Raw genomic sequence first — 26,605 nt, 5'->3', positions numbered from 1 at the left:
TTGGCTGCGGCTGCATCGGCTCGCTACAACGGGTCAGGTGCAATCGACATTTCGTTCTGTGTACATTGTTACACAGAATGACAATACAAGGAAATTATTATTATTATTATTATTATTATTATTAAAACTGTGGTCCACGTGTCCGATGTGTACTTGTGGTTTAGTGTGTTGATAGCTCTGCATTTGATAGCTCAGACTTGAAAGGTTAGGGGCCGGTCACACAGACATTTGCGGCTGAATCACGGCTAAAATTTTGCGTTTTTTTTTTGCCCGTGGTTGCCCGGGATGGAAAATGCGCAAAATTGGCCAACCCGCTGTTGATCTGTGGTATGGCCGGAAAAAAGACGCCGGTGACTGTTCCGCTTCCTCTCATCGCGTCATTTGCGCATCATTTCCGTGTTTAGACCACGTGTATAAAAACTGCCAAGCCGGTGTTGTGCCCAAATCCGAGTCCTACGCAACACCCATAACCGCCCCACCCCCCCGCGTGACTTTTTCATCCACGTTTTAACAAACGCATTTTGTAGAATACGATCGCACTTTATTGTTTAAATAAACGCGTTATTTAGACTAGGATCTCCCAATTGTTATAATTAGCTCGATTTATAGTTTTAATAAGCGTTTTATATAGAATACGATCGCTTTCGTTGGAAGCGCAGCAGAATGCGCGTTCACGCGAGGGGGGGAGGATTTTATATACGGTGTGCATTACCGTTCGATTACGTTCACAACAAAAACAAAGACGGAATGGTTTAAGTTGTATTACATTTCCAACAAATGCAAGACGAAGTGGTTTTGGTTATATATTCGCCATCACATTCCCTAAAAGTGAGATTAAACGAGGTAAATGTGGTTGTAATAGCGAGGGGAAGCTAATCTCGGAAACGGACTGTAGAAACACAGTCCCGTGAAGATCAAGATTTCAAGCTATGGCATCAGTTTTATTTTATTATCTTGATAAGGACTGTCAATAAATAAAAATGGATTGAGACGAGGTCACTACGCTGACTGGGGGGCGGGGGTGAGGTTTTAGGGTTGTTGGTCTATCTTCTTTATTCATTATTCATTATCGATCAGATCATAATACGCTACAAAGTTTAGGAGCCGAAATTCTTACTCTCAGCCAAAAGGGGGGGGTTTTAAGGGTTATTGATCTTTCTTCGTTATTCATTATCCATTATCCGTTATCGGTCAGTTCATAATACGCTACAAAGCCTAGGAGCCGGGACACTTACTCTCAGCCAAAAGGCCAAGCTAAGGTCCTAGCCCTAAAGCCTTGCTACAATCATTGCGAATGCACCGTTCCCGGAGGTACTGCAATACCGGGCCGATGCGTGGAGTGGACAGAGCAAGCTCATATTCCATCTCCGAAATGCAAAAATCAAAGATAGTGACTTCATAGAAAGTACACAAAAGGCCAAGCTAAGGATCTAGCATCAAAGCCTTACTCTCAGCCAAAAGGCCAAGTTAAGGTCCTGGCATAAAGTGCTCAGTTCAACAACCACAGCCAGCAACACTTGATCTTAGCCAAAAGGCCGAGAGGGGGGGTTTTTAAGGGTTATTGATCTTTCTTCGTTATTCATTATCCATTATCCGTTATCGGTCAGTTCATAATACGCTACAAAGCCTAGGAGCCGGGACACTTACTCTCAGCCAATAGGCCAAGCTAAGGTCCTAGCCCTAAAGCCTTGCTACGATCATTGCGAATGCACCGTTCCCGGAGGTACTGCAATACCGGGCCGATGCGTGGAGTGGACAGAGCAAGCTCATATTCCATCTCCGAAATGCAAAAATCAAAGATAGTGTCTTCATAGAAAGTACACAAAAGGCCAAGCTAAGGATCTAGCATCAAAGCCTTACTCTCAGCCAAAAGGCCAAGTTAAGGTCCTGCCATAAAGTGCTCAGTTCAACAACCACAGCCAGCAACACTTGATCTTAGCCAAAAGGCCGAGAAGGCCAAATTAAGGAGAGGGTTTTTTTTAAGGGTTATTGTTCTATCTTCGTTATTCATTATCCATTATCCGTTATCGGTCAGTTCATAATACGCTACAAAGCCTAGGAGCCGGGACACTTACTCTTATCCAAATGGCCAAGCTAAGGTCCTAGCCCTAAAGCCTTGCTGCGATCATTGCGAATGCACCGTTCCCGGAGGTACTGCAATACCGGGCCGATGCGTGGAGCGGACAGAGCAAGCTCCTATTCCATCTCCAGATTGCAAAAATCAAAGATCATGGCAAAAGGCCAAGCTAAGGACCTAGCATCACAGGCCAAGCTAAGGACCTAGCATCAAAAGGCCAAGCTAAGGACCTAGCATCAAAGCTAAAGGCCAAGCTAAGGACCTAGCTTCAAGGCCAAATTAAGGTCCTAGCAATAAAGCGTTGCTGCGATCATTGCGAATGCACCGAAAGATTTATTCGAAATGAAGAGAAACTATGCTGACGGGGATCCATGTTCACCCCTTTGACGTCACGAGCACAACTGACGTGTGTTTGGCATTCGCGCTGTTTATACGCGGAGAAAGGCGTTTGAGTGTCACACGCTTAACACGCTAATTTCACGTAATAACACCGCGATACAGGCGCAGAACATGCTATTACCATGCTCCACCCACGATTACCCGCTGAAATTTCCCGTCCTACCCATGTGTAACCACGCCCTGGCCGCGGCCAGAGCACGTCGTTCCGCGTCATTTCCGCGTCATTTCCTCGTGTTGACCACGTGTGCGGCACGCGGTTTAAACACGTGCTCAAACTTTTGAGCCACTCAAAAGTTTTGAACGCGGCCAACCTCGTGAAAATTTGCGACCGTGAGTAAAGCACAGCTCTATCTCGTCTATATGGCGGTCTCTAAACGTCTAATAGCGCCGAACGGCATCTGCTTCACGGCCAGAAACTTCTGGCCGTGGATCGGCCCGGCATTGCAATACCTCCGGGAACGGTGCATTCGCAATGAGCGCAGCAAGGCTTTAGGGCTGGGACCTTAGCTTGGCCTATTGGCTGAGAGTAAGTGTCCCAGCTCCTAGGCTTTGTAGCGTCTTATGAACTGACCGATAACGGATAATGGATAATGAATAACGAAGATAGATCAATAACCCTTAAAAACCCCCCCGTGGATCAGCCTCAATACGCTCGTGAAAGGCTGCGTACCCGCGCTCTGAAGAATTGAGCAGGGCAAAATTTTTCTGCACTGCCACCCGCGCGCGAATATCCGAACTCGTGTCAAGCACCGCTGTATCTCGTCTGAATGGCGAACTCAATGCGTCCAATAGCGTCCGCCTCAAAGGCAGAAATTTCTGGCCGTGATTCAGCCGCAAATGTCTGTGTGACCGGCCCCTTAAGAAAAAAAAAACAGAACTTTGAAAATGATTTTCTTCTGATTAGTGTGTGTGTTTTTCATCCCTTTTATTGTCTTATTCTACCACATCACAGCATGGGCTGACATTAAACCTCTTTTGTCATTGTTATACAAGCGCTTCATTTTGCTTGGTTCGGGTTCATGCGTATTTCAATTAGAAAAGGCAGTAAAACAAGCCTATAACAGCTACTGTTTGATTTATTTAGCTGCACTGTTTGGTGTGGGCAGATGTGCGTGTGTAGACATTTGCATGATTTGGTGCCGTGTGCTTTTACTTGCTTTCTGCGGGCCAGAAATGACCTGTCTCCTGTTATTACAGCCAAGCTAACAAGAAGTGACTTGTTAATTGTTAAATCTATTCAAAACAAGTTTAGCCTGTCGTTCCCTTTCTCGTTCTCGCTTTGTTCATCTCGGTGTATCTTTCCGTGCTTGCATACTTGTGTGTAGTTAAATCAGTGATTGCCACCATTTTTTGGGGCTGTTTTCATGCCTGTTTCATACAGAGTGTTCCAAAAGTCTTGCCCATATTTTAAGTCCCCAAATCTCCCTAAGTATGAATGATAGTAAGATTCAAGTTGTGTCATTTTAAACAGGGTTTTTGCAGAAGTTTGAAATCCTTGAAAACACTTGAATTGTGATGTTGCGTTTTCAAGTATTGAACAGTGCTGGAGTTTTAGGTGAAGTGCTGGTAAATGCTTAAAATTGTTGGCATGTTTCTCAACAAGTCTTCCCAAAAAAAATACGCTAACATTGCCCTCTATTGGCATTGTTTAGCCATTGCAGTATGTCTTTCCTCGTGATTACTAGCAGCTGGCATTAGTTAGTATGGCATTGTCGTATTAAGCGTCATTGCCCCCTATGTGTCGCGACCAAGAGGAAAGGTGCATGCTACACCTAAACAGGGCACTATGAAAGGTGCATTAATGCAAGAATTATGTATCAGTTATAGAAATTTATTATGAGCAATGCAAAAAATAAGGTAACGTTTTCCAGTGGCAAATTGTAATTGTAGGAACTTCCTGCAACTGAAAATGTAAGCTTTGTTTTACCGTCATTTTTTTCCCTAATACCTATATGGCGAGAGATTTGTCTCATAAACAATTATATTCACGATTTAGATACTTAGTATCTAAAAATCATGTCTAGTTAAATGCACATGCCAAAATCTCATATGGTAATTGCATACAAACTATACTATGTCACAAAAGTCAGTACCCCCTCACATTTCTGCAGAGATTTCATTATAATGTTTAATAGAACATCACTGAAGAAACATCACTTTAACACAATGAAAATTAGTGTGTTACAAGGCCATGGCTTACTGGAAAGATATCCTCTGATCTTTATTTGGCTCAGATGGTGTGAAGCATGTGTGGCGCAACCGGAGAGGAGTACAAACTTGTTTGTGATGTGCTTAAACTCAAGCATGGTGTTGGGATTGTCATGGTTAGGGGCTGCATGTGTACAGCTGGAATCAAGGAGTCACATTTCATTAAGGGAAACACAAACTAAAGGTGTACTGTGAAAAACTGGAGTAGATAATGATCCCCTCTCTCCAGAAACTGGGTTGCAGGGCAATGTTCAAGCCTGACAATGACCCCCAAATACACTTCTACCATGACCAAGCCTTTTCTAAAGTGGCTAAGGGTAAAAGGGAACTGTTCAAGCATGTCTCCAGCTCTAAATCCAATAGAACATATTTGAGGTATCTTTAATTGGAAGGTGAAGAAGCCCAAGATCGTGAATATCCCCCAGCTCAGTCATGTTGTCATGGAGCATTCCAGTAACAATTTGTGAGGCTCTGGCGAAAGCCATGGCCAGGAGGATAAAAGTGGTTTTGCAAAATCATGGTGGCCACACAAAATTTTGACCTTCAGGAAATTTTACTCAAGGGTGTATCCACTTTTATTTGCTACTAATCACTATATTTTGAGTTTTTTGAGGGAAAAAATAAATTTACACTGCTATTTAAGCTGTACATATGTTTCTTCAGTGGTTTTAAATTAAACATTATGATTTAATTTCTGCAGAAATGTGAAGGGTGTACTCACCTTTTTGATTTATGCGATATATATCTATGTCTTCAATTTGGTCATGCATGAAGTGTTTAAATCTAATTAGTATTTAGTATTTAGTAGAAAACATATTTTCAGACCCATTAATGGTGTTCACTCAACCAGAAAAGGCATTTGTGTGTTTGAATTTGCAAAAACTTCATAAGGGAATGTTTTACAATGCGCAGAAAACTAGAGAGGAAGTCTATAGTGAGATGGCATGGTAAATTCATAACGGATCAGTGCTTTTGCATAGCTAAAAGAACGGGACGCCCCTCAACTTCAGAAGATGTGATTGAACAAGTCCGAACTGCTTTTCAGCGGAGCCCTTGTAAATCGATCAACAGAGTCTGTAAGGAACTTCAGTGTCCTACAACTGCTGTTTAGCGTGCCTTAAGAGACGACTGCACATGATGCCTTTCAAAGTACAGTTAGTCCAACAGTTGAAGGACACTAATAAATCGGCTCAACAATGTATTGCAATGCAACAGAAAATGGAAGATAAAGGATTTGACGACTGGCTAGTTTTGAGCAATGAGGCGACTTTCCATGTAAATGGCAAAGTTAATAATAATAATAACACTTGCATATGGATTCTGAGAACTCATATTAACTTCTTGAGCATCAGCGTAATTCCCCAAAGGTGCTCTGTCAAAGAAAGATGTATATAGACGAAGATGTGTATAGAGCAACAGTCAATGGTGAGACATACCTCGACATGACGGAAAACTGGTTAATAGATAAATTTAGTGAGAAATTGTCTGGTGACTTCCTTTTCCAACAGGATGGGGTGCCGCCACACTCGAGTATCAGGGTTAGACAATTTCTGAACCCAACTCTGCCAGACCGATGGATTGGACGAACTGGGCATAATGATCACTATCTCATTTCTGGGGGATCTTTGAAAGGATTGGTCTATGTACCCAATATCCTAAGAGACATGGATGAGCTAAACGCACAAATAACAAAAGCTGTTGCAACCATTGAGAATGCAATGTTGGGACTCATTTGGCAAGAATAAAAAAGTATTGACTTGATGTGTGCTGTGCGATCATTGGTGCTCACATTGAACATCTTTGAATGTTTCTTATAAAAATGAGATTACGAGCTTTCGGAATTTACCAGATTTTTTTTAAATGTCCTTAATAGTTTCCAAAATATTCAATGTCACACTGTGCCCAAGACTTTTGAAACACCCTGTATTTGCAAAGCTATTTTTTACTTACCATAATGCCCTACTAATCTTGTTTTCCTTCTGTCCTCTGCTTAATGTGTCGGTACAAAACCACAGCAGGGCATCGATCATGTGTAGTTGCTATAATCAATAACACCTTCTGTCAGTGTGGAATATAAACTGTGATAAAAGATTTATGTGTCTGCACAGGCTTGCACGTCGGCTCTTCTCACGGCATCCTTTCATTGTCTCCTCTCTCTTTTTCTCACACAGTGGCGTCCATTTCTCCCTGGTCTGAAATATGAAGTGATAGACTCGGCCTTCATCTCATTGTACTCAGGTAAAAGTCTAAAATTGTTTGGTTGACTTTGGAATGCAAACTTTTCCAAGATAACTTTTATCCTTGCAGTTGAAGAAGGCGAAGGCGCCACGGTTTATAACAATATTTGGCTTTAAACATACTGTAGAGCAGTGGTTGGGAATGTATGGCTCGCAAGACAGGTATGACTCTTTTCATGAGTACATCTCTCTTGGAGATAAAACAAGAGTAAGAGCCAGGCAAATCTTCTCGTTAACTTTCCAAAATGAATGGCGTAGCCAAAGCAACACAATATAAATCGGGTTTGATACAGAATAAATAGGGCAAAGTTCCAACTACATTTTACAGTTTCAGTGTTAATCCAAGCGACTTGTTTTGGCTGTACGCCTCTATGGAATATTTTATATGGAAGTTCATTGAACAATGTATGTTGACTGTTGAATAGGGCTGCATCTAACGACTATTTTTTTAATAGTCGACTAGTCATTGGATATTAAAACAATTAGCCGAATATTCAGAATTCCTAAATATGACTATACAGCCAAAATTCAGGTTAGGATCCATTTTCTGGTTTCTGTACAAATCGTAGTTCACATGCAGCATAGAGAGTAGCAATGCATGAAAACGCTCAATATATTTAATGAGAAGATTCTATTCATGTCACATATCACACTTAATTAAGTACTTTACTTGCTTTAAAGGGTTCTTTGTTTGAAATGTCTTGTGTGCTAGCTTCTGTTCATATCTTGATCACCACATATATACAGGTACATTGCATATACGTAGGTACAACCCTGGCATGTGTGACGTAAGGACAGTGAAAGTGAAGATGCTGCACATAAATCAACATATTATATTATTCAACCCCATTCAGTGAGTTACATCGATTCAGCCCACGATTTTTTGTGACACCCCCTAAAAAAAAACTTGATAACCATACAAAAATCGTACAAAATTCATAAGTTTGTTCTGTTTTTGATATTGGAGACCTGCAAAGGAGATAGCATAGGATGCCACTTCATTATGTTGACTAATTGCACACTGTTGTTCGTTGCTTTGACTATTATGAACTGTTTACACGATTGTCACTATCAGCGAATTTTGTTGCGGTTCTTTGTTGTTCACACCCTTAAGGGCGGACTTGCTTTTGTAACATTCCAATAAAAAGAAAGGGTTCTGGGGAGGGCCTTTATAACAGCTTGAAATTCCTTATGTGAAGGCTTTCTCTCCTGTTTTCCTTACAAGCTTGAATTCCATAGATATCTTCTTACCTTATTTTGAATGTCTATTAAAGTTTAAGTATTTAAAGGAAAAAAAATATCCATCTTGATCAAGTTATTATAAATCTGAATAAGTGAGAATTTGGTTTTCCGTTCACATTTACATTTCCTTAGAAAACCTGAATAAGAGCAATATTCGGCTTTTACGTGGGTTATGCTTCCCCTTGAAGAACAATGTATTTGATCTTGTCAAATTTCATGGAGCTATTTTTTTAACTGGCCATAAAAATGACACATCAAAGTTGATCAGTTAAAAGCCAATCACAGTTCACCTGATTTCTAGACCTTAGCTGCGATTTGTTCTTAACTCTGATCCGTACAAATAATGCAGAACCTGGGCATGCTCATATACAACACATGGGCTAACCTTACCATCAAGATCAAGTTGTTTTAAATCAGTTTGAGAGATTTGTTGGATTTACATGCATGTTTGTATTGCCGTAGAAAACCTAATATCAGAAATACTCCTTTTTTATAAGTTTACCAGCATGTACAGACAATAATGCTTCCCTGTGAGAAAAAAAATATTTGTTTTTAATCCATCTAATGGACCTGTCATTTTGCTGTGTCCTGTCCATAAAAATGACATCAACGTTGAGCAGTTGAGCTTACCTATTTTTTAAATCTGAGCTGGTATTTGAAATTAACTCTGTCCATCTCCTTCCCCTTTTGCTCTATAATTGATATTGTGGTTTGTTGGTTTGATGTCTTAACCACCTCGATTGTAGGGGTACCATTTCCTGTGGTGTGTCTTGGGCAAGTACATCCTGGTGGGACCCATCCCTCTCTAGGCCAACATATGTTTCCACCCTTTCCTAAAGCAGGGACCTCTTGTATGATAGGGGAATTTGCTAACCACTGCATTAAATGCTAAAAGATCATTTTAGAAAATTCCGAGGTGGTAGGTGGCGTAGAAGGTATGATTGCAAAGGAATTATTGGCGTGGGATAATTTCTGTTTTATGATAATTGTTAACATCAAGGTGTATCAGGATTTTATTACATTTAGGGAAGAAATAGCACTTGACGAATGGTGCGTAGAAACAGTAGACAGATTTCACGTGATGTTATTTTTCTGAAATGTGTCCCTTGTGACAAACCTGTGTCCTGAGCATAGGCAAAGGAACTTTGATTCAAATTATAAAATTCGAGAGATTAAACCAGAGGCCTCAAACTCGCAGTTTGGTGGCCAATTTCGGCACGAAGGGTAATTGTTTGAGGCCCCAGCCCTAATATGAGAGTGTAAAGAGACACTGTTTATTTTATCGTGGGGAAATTCTAATTCATCAAAAAAAACAACAATGCGGATCTAAAACAATACATGAACTATGAAATCACAGCTCATGTTTTAGAATAGTCATAGGTAGAGAAATTTTCATGTTATTTATTTAACAAAACATGGCGGCACGGTGGTTGAGTGGCTAGCGCGCCCGCCGCACAGTCCTGAGGTCATAGGACCAAACCCAGCTACCAGCCTTCCTGTGTGGAGTTTGCATGTTCTCCCTTTGCTTGAGTGGGTTTCCTCTGGGCACTCCTGTTTCCTCCCACATTCCAAAAACATGCATGTCAGGTTAATTGGCCGATCCAAATTGTTCCTAGGTGTGAATGAACTAGTGAGTTGTCTGTCTCTGTGTGTCCTGCGACTGGCAACCAGTTCAGGGTGTCTCCCTCCCACTGCCCTAAGATGGCTGAGATGGGTTCCAGCACCCCCGCGACCCTACTGAGGATAATCGATGGAGATAATGGATGGATCAATGGATTTACATATCATTAGCCTCACTTAGATGGTGCTGACATCATTTTTCGGCCATCTTCCTAGTACAGGTACTTATTACTGATTGATTTATTTTCACATTGATCATTGATTGATTTTTTTTTGTGTAGCATTTTTTAAAGATATTTGTGAACAGTGGATTTTTTTTAATCAGAAGTTTTCTTGTGTAAAACACAATTCGGCCCACAGCTCCGGCAGCCCTCAAGTCAATCGAGTTTGAGGCCCCTGGTTTAAACCCAGAATGGTCTTGTCTGCTGCAACAACATTCCTTTTTGATCCAATTCATCAATTTTGTCGACTCCTACTCGTCTTTAGGGTCACGGCTGAGTATTCAAGCTGACTTTGGGGAAGAGCCGTGGCACAACCATGACTGATCGCAAGTCAGTAACAGACACTGAGCTCAACCCACACAGTCTGCACGGAATTCAGCCAAGTGAAGCCCTGCACTTTTACTTACTACCATATTGACTGGCTACCACATACAATACGCTGCCTTGACAAACAACAGGCAGACAGGATGCTAAAGGACCCCATAAATTGGATTGATGTTATCACACTGGTGGACAAATCTGTGCCCTCTGTTGTTTTTCTGAGTCCGTGTGTATAAATCACTTATGTTTTAAGCAATAGTTCTTGTTCTCTTTGGAGCAATGATCTGTGAAATATTGAATAAATGGAACACCCACAGACCTGAACTTCGCTATACCTAGAATTCAACATGTATAAAAGAAATTCCTCAGTGAGAACTAAGTTTGAGCAGATGCTGTGATCATGAAAAGCATGTAGGTAAACAATAGATCTCTTTCGGCCCTGAAAGGAACCTGAAAAATAGGTGATCAGTGTGTGCTCCAACTGTGCATCGCCGATCTCAACCTGTGCTTTGAGTATTTCTCAACTGGTGGGTCGCAATACAAAAGTGGGTCACAGACTCCTTTTCATTGTGTCTCGGGCCTTTGCCTTGGCAAAATAATGCTAGGAAAGTGGGGAAAAACTCAATTGCACTCCTTAATAGTAGATGTCCTGCAAATGCACATCACAGAAAAAGACTGGTAAAGTTTGTTTATGCATTTTGAGCATGGCCAAAAACAGATAAAGCCTAAAATATATGAGACATCATTAATCATCAATCAATTTAAAGACACAAATTATGGATTTAATTCAGAATGCAGCTTATTAATCTTTTTTTTCCCGGTCATTTTGTTTTTTAATATAAACAACTATCTCTGCTTTAAACTGCTTAAAAGTCTCAAGTTGAGTAGACACTCAAAATAAGGAAAGAAGACGTCTATGGATTTTAAACTTGCATTAAAAAAAGAAAAGAGAGCTGAAATGTCAGATAAGAAATTCCAACCTGTTCTAAAAGCCATCCCCTGAGCCATTTTGCCATTTTTATTATCTTCTAGGGAGATTCACCCGAAATTATTTTGAAATCAAATAACAGCAACATGATGGGCTGATATTGACAATGATGTAAATCAGGGGTGTCAAACTCATTCTAGTTATGTGGCCACATGGTAGTACAACAACTCTCACGTGGCTGGACTAGTCGATCAAAGAAAAAAAAGTAAGAAATAAAAAAGGGAGAAAAAGAGGGAGAGGGAGTTGAAAGAAAGATGAAATGAGAGAGAAAAACAAACACAAACGAGATAGATAGATAGATAGATAGAACTCCAGTTGCTTCGTGGCTTTGGCAACATCCAGTGGACATATTTTATACTGCCTCCATTTTTGTTCTCTTGCTTTTCTCAGCGTTGTTTCGCAGGCCAGAATAAAACCCTTTACGGGCCTGATCCGGCACACAGGCCACATGTTTGACACCCCCGACTTGAACACTTCATAATAGTCAAAACAACGAACAGCAGTGCACAATAATGGACTTGCATCCAATGCAAACACATTTGCATGTGTCCAATATCAAAAAACAGAATCAAGCACATAATTCTTTCATTTGATACATTTGATTTGGGTCGCAGCTTGTCATTGGGCTGTGATGTTAGTTACTCGGGTCAGACCAGCTGAGGGCCACTGCCCTTGAGGATGAAAATGTTGCTGTTCCCCTTGTTAATTACATGGCATTCCTCCCGTCAGGCCTTGCACCTGACGCGCCATTAATCACACATGCCTCCTCCTTGCTCTCTGCCATCGATTGGTGTGATTATGATTCCCCTCTGCACGATTTTGTTTTTCTTCTAACTCTCTTTCCCTGCCACTTTTTTTCTCTCTCTTGAATGGCGTTTTCCCCTCTTTTATGTGATGGTCTTGTGAAAGGGTAGCGCAACTTTATTTTTAATGGAAATTGTTAGCTACCCACACGATCATGTATCCTAGATGGCCTATATAATTCCTTTATTCATTAATTGATACAAGGCCAGGCACGAGATCACCATGTCCAAAGTCTGGCCTGGGGGCCAGTTAGGGCCCGTAATCAAAATGTTTACTGGCCTTCGGCCTCTGTTGTAAAATTATCAATATGCGGCCTGCGAGCAATGTTGACCTCAGTAAAAAATAATTATGTAAAAAAAAAAAAAATCACAATTTCACCAGATGAGGGCAGTTAGCCCTTGGCTTTCTGTGAGCATTTTAGCCCACCCCATTTCCTAAATGTGGAATGTCCAACTTTTCAGAAAGCGGGCCAGATTGGTTCTTCTAAAAATTTGTGAGGGTCAATTATTAAGCGTGGCATTTTTCGAACAATGTTTAATTAATTGACCGACTGTGAAAAGTTTGTAGTGCTTGGCGATCAGCGTCACAATCTCGTAGCTCAACTTTGTTGCATTTTCATTTGACTGGCAGGGTCTTGTGAAAAAGTGCTGCTGTGCCGTTAAAACAGCTTACAGTTGCTTCACCTGTTCACAGCGTTTGTTTCCAGTTAGCTTTTTATAGTCTTTATGTTTCATCTGGCAGTCTCCATGATATTATATTATTTGAAAACAGCCACAGTCACCTGGCAAATTTGGCAGACGCAGTTATTTTGGATTTGGGTGAAAAAAATACTCAAGTTTCCACTTGTCACATGCCACGCTGTGATCTGGGCGTGAATCTTGTTGCATTAGCTCAGGAGGTAGAGCCCTTGTCTTGGGATCAAGAGGTCGCAGGTTCGATTACCGGCTCCTCCGTGTTATACGTCGAAGTGTCCTTGGGCAAGACTCTGAATCCCTAATGCCCCTGATAGCATGGCTGATGCTAGTTAGTGTGTAAAAGGGAAAAGTGTGAAGCGCTTTGGGAGGTCTTCATTGCCTTGAAAAGCGCTATATCAGGGGTGGCAAACATGTTTGACACAAAGAGCCGAAATTTTTAACCGTGAGAGTCAAAGAGCCACACCATGCACTGACCTGCCATGACAGACACACACAAACACACACAATTAAAAATGTATTATTTCCCATAACACACATAACGTAACACATAACACTATTTCTGTTTCGCTTTGCATTTAGCCATTTTGACCATGAAGGTAACAGTCTGCACGCTCATGAAATGTTTACTTAATTTCCCGGCATAAGACGTAACCTACGCAGATGATTGGCAGTCAGTTAGTTATGTTTCCGGAGCAGCATAAAAACAACAAATCTGCCAAATTAATTTAAAAATATTATTTATTATTTGTTATTAACTCTGATGGATTTAAGTGTGTTTTAAGAGGGGAAAAAACTAAACATGAAACTAGGCAAAGAGCCACAATATATAGAAAAAATTATGAGGCAAAGAGCCGCAGTCTGATTGGCCAAGAGGCGCATGCGGCTCGAGAGCCGCGTGTTCGCCACCCCTGCGCCATATAAATGCAGACCTTTACATTTACATTACATTCAAAGATTTGCAATTTGTATGCAATTTTGATCAGTGATATAGCACTTTTTCTTGTAACCCAAGCCCTTACAGTAGTTTAAATTCCATGCGCCTTTTAGTCCGTTGCGCCTTTTATATGAAAATAATATGAAAAAACACTAGTTTTTGGAAGTGCGCCTTATAATCAGTTGTGCCTTATAATGCAATAAATACGAGAATTGTTTATTTACTAAGATTGATAAAATCTGTAAAGAAGCAAAATGATCTGGCACCCAATTTTTTTTCATTCATGTGTCCTCTGCCTGGTTTTATTCATCTATGTTTGTGTTCTCTTTCAGATGAGTCTAGTCTCAAGATGAACAGTGTGGACCACATCCCCCAGACCTTTGCCAGTCACGTCCGCCTCCCAGAGGACTCTCTTGCCCAAAAGGTGGAGGGAGGTGGTGACCCACAGCACGCTGCAGACATGCTCAAGCCGGACCCAAGAGACACTTTCTACAGCAGTAAATCCATCTTATCATTTCACACTGTCTGGATTCTTATGGAGGAAATTCCGGTCTTACATTTTTTCATTTAGAACCGAAAACATTAGGATTTTTGGCATTCCATTGATTCCTTCAATTGTTCTGTGCACAAAATATTGTAATTCAAATATAACACACAGTACACTGCAAAAGAATTATTGCTTTCATGGCAGGCACGTTTCCATTTTACCTTTCTACAAAATAAAACTAACACATAAAATGGGCAGGGTAATATGATAGATGGCAGAATTATCCAACAGAGCAGCGAAAGCTCTGTGTCCTTGAGTGGTCCCAAAAAGTCTCAGTCTCATCACATTGCACACAGCTCGAGAAGCACAAAACAAAAATGTTTTATTGAAGGTGCAATGTGTATTATGTGACCACTAGATGTCACTGTATTGTGTAGGGCAGTGGTTGGTTGGTACTAGTCGGCACAGAATGTTAAATAAGTTCCATTATTTTTACCAATTTTTGTTTCACCCACACTGCTACATTTCAAACTAAACTTGAACCCGGGCTTTGAAGTAGAAGGTTTGAATTAAAATCATTTTGGTTCGGACGGTTACTGTCGGGCGGTCCACCTCTCACTTTGAAATAGAAGTAACATCTTAACCCTAAAGATGTCTATCATTACATTTGTGTTCAGGCCAGTCTTCTGTGTTCGTGACTTTTTTTTAAATTATCCAACCCTCATTTTCTTTGTTTCTTTTTCCTTGTACAATGGATTTTGTCCCTCTCTTGCATTAACGAGCCCGGGTCCACAAGCTTTTTGTGGCATTTGTAACAGCCGTCCATCTAGCGCCGCAAAAGAGGACAAAATCCATAACGCAGAGCCACCTCAAAGGAAAAAAACAAAAAAAAACAATGACCGGTGCATTATTAAAATAAAAAAAGAACAGATAGAAGCCCTCCATCTCACAAAAAATATGAAAATTTGGTGGTTTCGTTTCAGGCTCGGCCACTCAAATCAAGTTAATTTGTCAGCTAAGGCTGCGCTGTTCACATTTATTATTTCAGCTAACATTTTTCGTTGTATTTATTAAAAAATGTATAATTTTTAAGGGTGCTTGGGTTGAATTTGGTTCTTGAGCACCCTCTAAAATGGGCTGGTTAAGCCCATGATCCCAAACATCAAATACCTATGCTGATTTGGGAGAGCCAACTATGGTTGTATATTTCTCAATCAATCACTGAATTCAACACAGAAGAATTTGTTCTTTCTTCTTTCAGCTCCAATGATTGACCCTTCACGTCTGGAAAATGTCCTTCCTGCTTGTCTCTACTCTCCCACCTATGTCGTGAAAGATTTCCCCATCGCCAGATACCAGGGCCTGCAATTTGTAAGTGACCTTTCAATCAGCTTCCCAATTGCACACCCAGTATAATACTGTTCCAATCAGCTGTCCAATGACAAAATATAATTCATGTGGGTCACCTGAAGTCCATCCAATCACGGCAGGCTTACTTTGTGTCGTTGTCTTTAACCAGCTCAAAATTAGACGAGAAAATCATCAATAATTCATCTCCTTTTTCTAAGAACTCAGTTGAAGCCAATACGGAGCGAGGCTGCCCCCTGTCAGAAAATGTTAAGTACTACAGGTCTTAACAATTCCTTTGGTTGATTTATTTAATGCTGTATTGAACACAACACTTCCAGGGGTCCTCTAACTTTTTTCCTGTAAGGGCTGCATCATTTTTACTTTCTCCGATGAAGGGCCAGGGTTAGTTTATAAATGGATAAAATGAGACGGTTGCAGAAGTACCTAAATGTAGAAAAATATATTCCAGAAACCCAAAATCAAATAACCCCTTCTGGATTCTAAACAAAACTAAAGTCAGAAAGGAAATAAAAACACGATTACCGTATTTTCCAAACTATAAGGCGCACCTAAAAGTCTTAATTTTTTTCAAAAGCTGACCATGCGCCTTATAAAACAGTGCGCCTTATTTATGGATCAATATTAAGTCGCAAAGTCTTCCAACTAACTTGCAGCCGCCGACTAGATTTTCCCCTGACCGCCAAGTAGTCCGCGGTGTATGCTGGGATTTATTTACCGGCGTTTCATTGGCTAACCAATGTGTCAATCATCATTTGAATCGATCACTATTGGCTAAAGTTATTCGGAGGTCAAGAGGCGGATCCTTTTTATCATTTACAGGCTGGCATAGGCTTAAGCTGTAAAACAAAGCCTGCAATTGGCCGAAAAAGAAGTGTCAATCATCATTTGAATCGATCACTATTGGCTAAAGTTATTCGGAGGTCAAGGGGCGGATCCTTTTTATCATTTACAGGCTGGCATAGGCTTAAGCGGCAAAACATAGCTGCAATTGGCCGAAAAAGATGAATGCGTAGAGCACATGGTTGACGGCATACAGAAAGCATTTTTTTACTATTCTGTATTTGTAAATATTTTATTCTCCTGGATTTACTAAACTCACGGATCAAAAAGGACCATGGCTGCACATTATTATTGAACACAACAACTTCGGTGAGCTACTTCGGCTATATATTTTCCCTGTATCTTGTTTCAGACTGAACTCGATGTTTCTGTGATAAGCGGTGCAGATAATGGATGGAATGGAGTGTCTATTTTTAAATTAAACTCAATTCCAAGTGTTTATTGTCATATGCACAGTAAAGTTGCGAGCGAAAATAGAAACTAAGGAATGGTTGGCATTTCTTGAATCCCAAGACTTTAACCTTCCGAATGATGGAACGATGCATTTGAGTCGTACGGACACCGCATCCGCACGTGTTCTCGACACGTATTTGCGTCTTTGCAAGCTTTGGGAATGTTAAGGGGGTAATAAGTTTGACTGAACTATCTGACTGTTTTGTCGACGTTCCCATTGTAGCGCTTTATAATCCGGTGCGTCTTATGTATGTCAAATATAGGACCAAAAACTATTTTTTCGGGGTGCGCCCTATAACCCGGTGCTCCTTATAGTGCTGAAAATACGGTAATTAAACAAATGATACCTAAGAAAAACACTCTCTGGGTTATTCATAAAAGAAAAAGTCCAAGGAACATACACTTTCTGTTGTGCCATGCACAGTCTTAACAGGTGCAGGATCAGCTTAGTAGAGCAGGAGAGAGTGGCGAGTGATTTCACACTCGTGTTTGGGGTTTCTATAAATCTAGAATGAAAATGCTAAAAGTAAGCCAAGGACTGACTCATATACAGTACAAATGCCAACCCAAACCCTAGAAAACATGAAAAAGGAACACTTTATTCAAGCACTTTTAAGAAAGTCACATCATACACAGCTTGACAGAGGCTGCAATGATGATTACAGCCAGAAGATGGCATCAGCAAGTAGAATATTTTGCAATTACAGACACCAACTTTAACAAATAATATTTGGGTAACAACTGGACCTTTTTCCAGTCAATCAATTGAAAATATTTATTCTAGTTGTACATAACATATGGAACAGTCCAATTTTGCCTTTTACACAGTGATCTGATAAGTTTTATAACGTTCATTTTTTTTTTCTACTGATCGTCAAATACAAGGTGGAATTTTAAATCAACAACTTCCATAAACTATTCAAAAAGGGGATGACAGGATAAAATCAGATCCTAACCCCTTGACAAGCCAAACTTTTTTTTGACATTAGTCAAAAACAATTGCCAGATAAGCAGATTTTCCCAAATATGGTGGTATCCAAAGATGGTCTTCCAATTTGCAGGGATGCCACGCAATGCAGATATTTGAATAACATACAGATACCAGGAAGGATTTCTCCAAATACATTGGCAAAGTCATCAGGTAAAACAGGAAAATTGTAAGTTTAAATGAACTCTTTATAGGAATAACCCTATAAATTAATTAAATGCCATAACATCTAAATATGTTTGCAAAAGCATTATCCATTAGTGCAAGAACATAAAAATACATTTTTATTGTTTTATTTTGAAAACAATTATAAAGGGTTTGGCACTGATCATCTGTACGTATTTAGACTCAAGGAATAGATTCAGTATGATAAATCACTATGAGATAGCAAGTGTTGCTTTGAAAAGATCTTTTTTCACTCATCAAGGAAGCAATTTCCTATATCCAAGGAATGAGTGTGTGTAGGCAGCCCCATATGGCAAGTAGAACGAGTGAAGCAGTGTAGAGAGAGTCCCGTAAAATTGATATCACCTTCAGTTACGACGGAGCAAAAGTAAAAGGCTGCCGGTAGGGCCTAGGCTAAGAAGGCGACAACACAGATCAGCGCTTCCAAGCATGTTCCTGACCAACGCCAGATCCATCGTCCACAAAATGAGTGAATTTGAGCTGCGGATCGCCACCAACAGCTTAGTCCGGAATTGCAGTATTCTGTCATCACGGAGTCTTGGCTTCCCCGACGGCGCAGTCCAACTACCAGGACGCACGCTTCACCGGCAAACAGGTGTGGGGGACTATGCGCTGCAATAACAGCTGAATCGTTGACACACACTGCTCACTCGATGTAGAGTTTCTAGCAGTATTGTGTAGACCCTTCTATCTACCGAGAGAGCTAACTGTGGTCATTGTGGTTGCTGTTTACGTTCCACCGGATGCTAACGTTAGCATAGCGCTAAATCTCCTGCCCGCTGCTATCAATAAACAGCAGCTTGCACACCCCGACGGAGCTTTTATCGTTGCCGGAGACTTTAATCAGGCATGCTTAAGGACTGTACTTCCCAAATTCGTTCAATACGTGGACTGAGCAACCAGGGGAAAAAACAATGGACGTGTGTATAGTAATATCAAACATCTAGTTGGATCTGGCCATCACTGTCTGTCACTCACCCCCTTCATACACCCCCCCTCCGGAGGAAAACAAAGCCTGCAACAAGGACAGTACAAACATCTTCTTTGTTCCTTTATCTTCTTTGTTTTCTTTATCCTCACTGTAAAATGTGGGACTGGAGTGCCACGTCCAATTTCGTTGTCACAATATATTTAACCCATCTTGTAACAATGACAATAAAGGTATATTCTATTCTAATTAACTCTTGAAGAGAGCAATTTCCTTTCAAAAGAGGTGACATGGTCCTATTGTCATTGACTGATCAGAGAGGGATGACGTTACAGACACATTCGCAGGTATGCAGTTCGCCAAAGGAACGTGATCACCATGGTGACTGTGATCGTGGGATCAATTGACTGGAAACATCAGGCGCTGAAAAGTTCTTGCAAAGTTCATGCATCGTTCATACATACTGCATGCATCGGTTCAGGGTTCTTTCAATGAACTTTTATTTTACAAGCAAAGTGCCTCTGAGTTGTTCATGGAAAGAATTGCTTAGATATTAGAGGTATCACAAAGCCAGAAAAAAGCACCATAGGGAAGTGTCTCTCCAAAATGCATCCACTCACAAAAATATGTTTTTTTTTCTCTGACGTTTTCTTGTAGTCTTTTCAAGAAATCAAGCAATGTTCAACCGTTGTTTTCTAAATATGGTAAAGGTTAAAAATACGATGAGGGTTCAAGCTTCCTTTTAATATGTCCTAGGACTATATACTGTAGTTACAGACCTAAAATTTCTGCAGGTATTAAAAAATATATCAATTGGCATCAATTGGCTGGCATCAGCTTTCTTAATCTAAGAAAATTGTCCAGCATTGATTGAGTTAAATAACTGGGCAACTGTCAAACCACTGTTTTGTCTTCAAATAAAATGTCCTGATTGTTCCATACACAGTATTTATGCGGCGATAAATTGTTTCTAAAAAAAAAAAGAAGACATAGAAAGGAAGGAAGACATTTTATCGCAACTTTATCAATATTGTAATTGCAAGGTAAGATGAATTGTATGCCACCCAGTTTGGACAAATTATGAAAGGGAATGATGTTCCATCTAGAATCAGGAGTTTTGATCAAGTGTATCACCCAATTGATATTAAATAAACTATTCAAAGTTCCAAAATCCAGAAAATAATCCTTCCTTTACATAATCATTAACGATAACGGATTTTTTAACATGGTGGGTTATATTTTTCCATACAAAATTGCAAAGCAGCTTGTTAACTCCTGCCAATGTTTTTTTTTTTGATTAGCATATTGTTTGAATTGTTTTTCAGGTGTATCTGTCATTTGTCTATCCAAATGATTTCACCCGTCTCACACACATGGAGCGTGAGAACAAGTGTTTCTACAGGGAGTCATCTATCTACTTAGAAAGGTAAAAATCAAAATAGATACACCGCTCTGTCTTTCAAAATAGAATTTAAATTCTCTTTATTATCATTCATAACACCATAGTGAGGATTGTTTACAATGAGATTAGTCTTGACAGACACTTCAGGATAAACAGGTGATAAAAACTGATATAAAAAAACTCAACATGAAAAAGTGTTGGGTTTTTTGCATGTCACTTGATAAATATCTCGCATTGGGTTATAACATATGACAGGGGAGGGCCTAAAATATGTCAGATTTTTTTTTCTCGTTTAAAAATGCCTCCACATTGCCTCAAATTGGTTTTGAAACACTCGAACTTTGAGCAACGTGTCATATGACACTCCTTCTTCTTAGCACTAAATTTCATATAGAGGTAAGATCTTAGACCTGGGCCCAAACGAGACACAAAAGTTGGGTCAGGTTGGGCCTCAACTGTCAATCAATTGCAATTTAGTGTGTGTGCACTTGGCAGCAAAGTCAGCCTATTTTCTTCCTCGATCCTCTCTCTTGTCCTCACCAGTAAAATATGCAAATTTGTTGGTTTTTTTTCAAGCTATGTCCCTCAAATCAAGTCAATTTGTCGGGCTTGGGCTGGCCCAGACCTTATTACCTGTGGGATGGGTCGGGCTGGATTTATAGGCCATATCTTACCTTTAATTTCATGATTTAAAAAAACTCATAATAAAAGGTGTTTTTTGCGTGACATTTGATGAATATCTTGATAAATAAAAGAATAGATGACTAAAAAATATTGAAAAAACAGAAATATGGACATTTACAAAAATAACAAGATAGTGAACATTGTTTGCGACGAGGTTGACATCCCACTTAAAGAAAAACATGTAATGAAAACTTAAAAAGAATAATAAGATAAAGTGAGGCTAAAAACTGCAAAATATTTTTACAAGTAAGTGCTTGAAAACTGGCCTAAGCTTTGATAATAGTTCAATGAAAAATAGTGCATTATAACAATAGTGCAATGAAAGGTATTGCAATAACATTGAGCAGCAACAAAAAAAAATGACAAATAAAATATAATTACCCATTTTTCAACTCGCAAGATAGTTTTCACTCTTTTTAGGGTGGTGATGGCCATGGGGAAGAAACAGGTTGTTGCTGGCATCTATAGGCATTATTGGCCAAGCATGTTTCCAAAAGAAAAAGTTAAAAAGATAAGAGAATGGTATGATATAGTAAACAAGCTGAGGAGCCATTAGCTGCTGCACCAGCTTTCATTACACTATTATCTTATCACTTAAATTAAACTCATTTGGTCTAAAACTGTTAAATTTATTCTTTTTTCATTTTAGGACAAATGCAAAGGAGGTATCATTTCATGCCGGTTTCTTATTTTGACTATTATTGCACACTTTTGGTCGTTGTTCTGAATATTAAATCATTATCGCATTCGGCCAATCATGTTGCTGTCTTTGATTCTACACCCCTTAGGGCTGGTCTGCTTTTTGGAACCTTGCTGATTTTATAAAATGAAAGAGAGGGCTTTAGAGCAGGGATGGGATTCTCTTATCTGAAAGCTTGTCTGAAGCTTAACATCCATTGTTGTATTCTGTCCTTATTTTTAGTATCTACTAAAGTTAAAACTTAACAAAAGCACATCTCACACAAGATGCTACTTCCCTCCTCAAGGTTCGGCTTCTACAAGTACATGAAGATGGATGAAGAAGAAGACGACAGGCCATTTTTCTTTCCCAACCCCGATGGTAGCTAACTTACTGTAAGAGCAGTAAGATCATTTTTTTCATTTTATGCCTTCTTTACTTGTTTCCAGATTTCCTGGAGGAAGACGAAGTGGTGGATGTGGATGATGAGGCAGAAATTGTTGGCACGCCAGAGCCCAAGAAGATTTCTCACCTCAGTCAGACAAGCCACACCTCCAAACATCCTAAACCTAGACCTACGTTTGCAGGTCAAGAAATAGGAAATAAAGAAGTGAACCCTGATGAGAGGGAGGAGGTAATAAACAATAGTATTTCGAAAAGCAGAGAAATGAGACACTTCACCTACAGAGATGAGATGGTAAAAGACAGAACCTGGAGAAAAGCTCAGCAAAGGGTTAACAGGAGTCATGATACAAAAGAAGGGCGGTCAGAACTTAAACCCAGGATGCATCATTTTGACACAAATAGTGTCATTCCTATTCGTTCTTTATCATGGAGCCGAAACAGCCCTGAGGGACTCATCCCAGATATTAAAGAAGAGGAGCAGAAGGTTGAGTCTCCACCCAAACTTCCTAGACCTCTCCTTTTCCCTAAAAGGTCCTCTGTCCCTGGCCTTGCTAGTCATGCCAAACAGATTTTGAGCAACTCTGCCCACGGCAACAATATCCATCAGTATAATTTTAAGGAGGAGAAGACGAAGACAGAGGCGAATAAGGTCTACATCACCAGGCCTCGGCCCAACAGGGGACGAGAGAGGGAGAGGGAACGGCGGCGAGAAAGGAAGGAGGAGCGGGCATCTCGCCACCCAAGACAAGTATTCCCTGGAGTCTTTCTTTACCAAACTGGGAAGACCACAAGGCTGGTCAAACTTGGAGACAAGGAGCATGTCGGGTGGAGTCCGGTGAGCTCCCCTCAACTGTGGCCTGCCCCACACTCCAAAGGGAGCAAAACTTCTCTTCACAATCAAAGTATCAACACTCCAAAGTCTACCAAGAAGGACACAGCACTCATAAATGGGAGCCACAGCAAAGGGAACGTGACAGCTTCAAATACCACTGCCCCTAGTGGGCATCCTGGCAAATCGCACCCACAAACCCAAAGGTCCAATCGGCAGCATTCTTCTCCATGGCTCAACTCCACAGAAAACATTCAAGATCAACCTCGGGTCACCTCTTACCTAAAGACCACCGAGATCACAGAGTCCCAGCCGGATCCTAATCTTGCAGACCTGGAGCAGGACCTGAACCGCTCAGACCCAGAGCCAGAACCGGAAGAGGGCGAGATGTCGGACTACAGTTACGAGGAAGTGGAGCCCCGGCCGGGCTGGGCGGAGGAGAGCATTAACTGGCAAAGGACCTTCTCGGTCAACCCGATGGACTTTGAGCTTCTGCGCTCCGATTGGAACGACCTTCGTTGTAATGTGTCGGGGAACCTCCAGCTGGCAGAGAGTGAGGTGGTGGATGTGCTTGCTCAGTACATGGAGAAGCTAAACGAACGTAACGGCGGGTAAGAAAAACACCAATTCGTTATATGATATGTATCTTGCTAAACATATTCTTTGTTAAATTCTCACAGTACTCAAATTGATTCCTGGTACAAATGAGTAATGCCCTGATTCTTTACATTTATCTTTGTGGTCCTTTGAGTGTGCTTTGCGCACTGGTCTACTGTTTCTTCAAATCTAGCTCAGATCCTTCAATTTGGCTTGTAAAGAAAGCAACTTTTTGTTTTATTTGTTCTAATAGATTTCTAATCTAATCATAAGTAGCAGTTTGATAAACACTGACAATGAACATTTCATGATAAAATGGGCTTTCAGACAATTAATTGAGTTTTTTTTCGTCATCCAGAAACATTTGCAATTGGAATTCAATTGGAAAAATAATGAAACTAATGACAGTTTTGTTACATTAGCATCGATTCGTAAACCAATACAAAGCAACTGACTTTTGAAAGTTCTGTGGTTTGAGGAAATTAAATCATTAAGATGAACAAATGAACACTGTAAAGCTGTAAAACACCTCTAAATTTTAAATTGTAAAAATTACAACAACAAAAAAGGTTTTCAGAGCATAAAAGGGCAAATGTTATCCAAAAATGGTTTTGCATCTAATCTAATGGCACGGAGCCATTCTAGTTCAAATTGTGCTGCTTTTCTTTCTCCTTAACTTGATTGTATCCATCACCCAGGATTTATACCCTTCTGCAAATCATCAACGTTGAGAAGCGGCGAGACTCAGCGAGAGGGAATCGCTACCTGGTGGAGCTGGAGCTGATGGAACGGGGCCGCAGTGTTGTGCGGCTGTCGGAGTACATCTATCTGCTGCTCCACCGGGGAAAGCAAGTGGACGAAAGCCTGGAAAACACAGATATGGCACCGTCCTCCGCCTCGGCTTCTAACTTCAGCACCGCTCCGCACCCGTCCCCCACCAGATCTCCTTCACGGCCCGGGGCCACGGCTTGGAGCACGGCCTTCGCCAAACCTCTCCTCTGCCAGCCAGTGATGTTACAGTGGAGGAAAGATGTCATGGTGCACTTTGTGGTTCCAGGTCATTGCTTGTGATACCTACTGTAATTTGTTTTGTCCTGACTAATCTCCTTTTTTCGGGCAAAACTTTTTTGAGGTTGGAGATGTTAAAGGGACAGTGTGTACTATTTGACCGCTAGATGTCACCGTCAGGTCTGAAACCCGATCACAAGTAATAAAAAGCACAGGGAAGGATTCAAACTATGGAACTCAGTCACCATTTTACTTCTCATTTTTTGCTCAGCCCTTTTTTAGGTTTTTTGGAACCCGTAGCAGCAAGATGCTGACGTTTATATCAGCTTTCTATATATAAAGCTCATGTCATATAAAATAAATGATCATTTCTCGACTTACAAGTGTTTTTAAAAATGCATGTTTATATGATGGTTCATGTATTTCTGCCCATTATTTAAACAATATTGTTTTCTATTTTTTTTTTTTTAAATTGAATTTATTTACCACTAAGAGTCACTTAAGATTACAAAGGGAAAACAGAATATAATTTTGGGTTCTTTTTGTTGTTTTCAGCAATAATTGTGTATATTCTTAAAGGGACAGTTTGTAACATTTAGTTCCTTCTAGTAGTACACAAATCTTTCATTAAGTAAAATAATCATTGATTTGAATTCTTAGCAAAAATACATAAACTAGTATACCAATGCAATTGTTTATACAAAAAAATCGTAAGTTGGGAAATTTATATTTATATTACACAGTGGAATCCCTTACTAGAAGTTTCCGCCATTATTATCTGCCATCTTGCTCCTACACTGTGCTCTTGGCACTGTTTTTTGTTCACATTAGTTGATACAGTGCCATCTAGTGGTCAAATATTACACACAACAATGGCTTTAAGGTTTGTTCATTGTTTAATTAAAATTATGTATGCTTATTAAATTATACTTAAAATGATCTGTTGTTTATACAAATATTATTCTCATGTTCATTGATTTTCTTAAAAAGATGATACATGATACCTAGTTTGTCAAATTATCTACCAACAGAGCAAAACATTTTTGCAGTGCAATTAAATCATCCTAATTATACTGTAGGCCTTTGAAGTTAATATCTGCCCTTGAAGTATTCGGAATTATCCTGAAATTTTTTATACATATAAATTCACAAATGAAAATATTTTTGAGCACAACACTCATTTAATTTTAGGTACTTTCTTCCCAAAATAAAGACTTTATTTATGGATTACTTTTATTAGACTTTAATATGACTTTAACGGCAGCACGGAGGCTGAGTGGTTCGCGCATCTGCCGCACAGTTTTGAGGCCTTCCTGTGCGGAGTTTGCATGTTCTCCCTGTGCGTGTTTCGTCCCGGCACTGCAGTTTCTTTTCACATTCAAAAAACATGCATGTCAGGTTGATTGGCCAGTCCAAATCGTCCCTAGGTGTGAATGAATGAGTGAATTGCCTGGATGGGCTCCAGCAACCCGCAACCCTACTGAGGATAAGCGGTGCAGATAATGGATGGATGGAACTGACTTCAACACTTTAACACTTGTTTTTCAGTGAAGAACCAAGCTCGCTGGGTCCAACAATTTATTTCTGACATGGAAAAGCTTCATCAGCAGACCAAGGACAACAATTTCAGCATCATCATTGTTGACTATGAGAGCGAAGATATGGATGTGGAGCAAGCGCTGAGGGACAGCACCGTTCCGAGGTGTGTGCCACTTTTACAACCCACATCAGATTTATGTTACCGTTTGATTGTTGACTCAGTAAATGTTTTCCGTTTTTGCCAAGATACGAGTACCTAAGGAGAGAAGGGAATTTTGAGCGATCAGCAGGGCTCCAAATTGGAGTGGACACTATTGAGGTAAGAGAAAAACACAAAGATCTCATACCTCAAGGTTTCTTCATTTTCCTCATGCTGAGGATTTTGAGTTTTTGCTTGCCCTCATGTAGGTTTTAGATCAGGGGATGTTTTAATGGTAGTCTGTGCAGCCCTTGAACACTTTTT

General features: G+C 40.2%; 1 protein-coding gene and 3 pseudogenes across 1 annotated transcript in view; 1 reads left to right on the top strand and 3 right to left on the bottom strand.

Moving 5' to 3' along the window:
• The window catches only part of b4galnt4a (beta-1,4-N-acetyl-galactosaminyltransferase 4a), a 216,720-nt gene that overhangs the window by 180,278 nt on the left and 9,837 nt on the right, over window positions 1–26,605 (top strand). The window contains exons 9-17 of the mRNA XM_088340891.1: window positions 6,856–6,922; window positions 14,079–14,243; window positions 15,495–15,604; window positions 20,325–20,425; window positions 22,072–22,145; window positions 22,214–23,609; window positions 24,294–24,652; window positions 26,152–26,305; window positions 26,389–26,461. Coding sequence (XP_088197017.1) covers window positions 6,856–6,922; window positions 14,079–14,243; window positions 15,495–15,604; window positions 20,325–20,425; window positions 22,072–22,145; window positions 22,214–23,609; window positions 24,294–24,652; window positions 26,152–26,305; window positions 26,389–26,461 — 2,499 coding nt within the window. The remainder of the gene's footprint in view (window positions 1–6,855; window positions 6,923–14,078; window positions 14,244–15,494; window positions 15,605–20,324; window positions 20,426–22,071; window positions 22,146–22,213; window positions 23,610–24,293; window positions 24,653–26,151; window positions 26,306–26,388; window positions 26,462–26,605) is intronic.
• Window positions 1,290–1,547, bottom strand: LOC148363273 (U2 spliceosomal RNA; annotated as a pseudogene).
• On the bottom strand, window positions 1,702–1,959 carry LOC148363272 (U2 spliceosomal RNA; annotated as a pseudogene).
• On the bottom strand, window positions 2,130–2,250 carry LOC148363271 (U2 spliceosomal RNA; annotated as a pseudogene).

The sequence above is a fragment of the Urocampus carinirostris genome, chromosome 7 (genome assembly GCF_059441175.1).
Source record: "Urocampus carinirostris isolate Australia breed hairy pipefish chromosome 7, RoL_Ucar_1.0, whole genome shotgun sequence".
NCBI classification, from domain to species: Eukaryota; Metazoa; Chordata; class Actinopteri; order Syngnathiformes; family Syngnathidae; genus Urocampus; species Urocampus carinirostris.
This window is presented reverse-complemented; position numbering and strand designations above follow the sequence as displayed.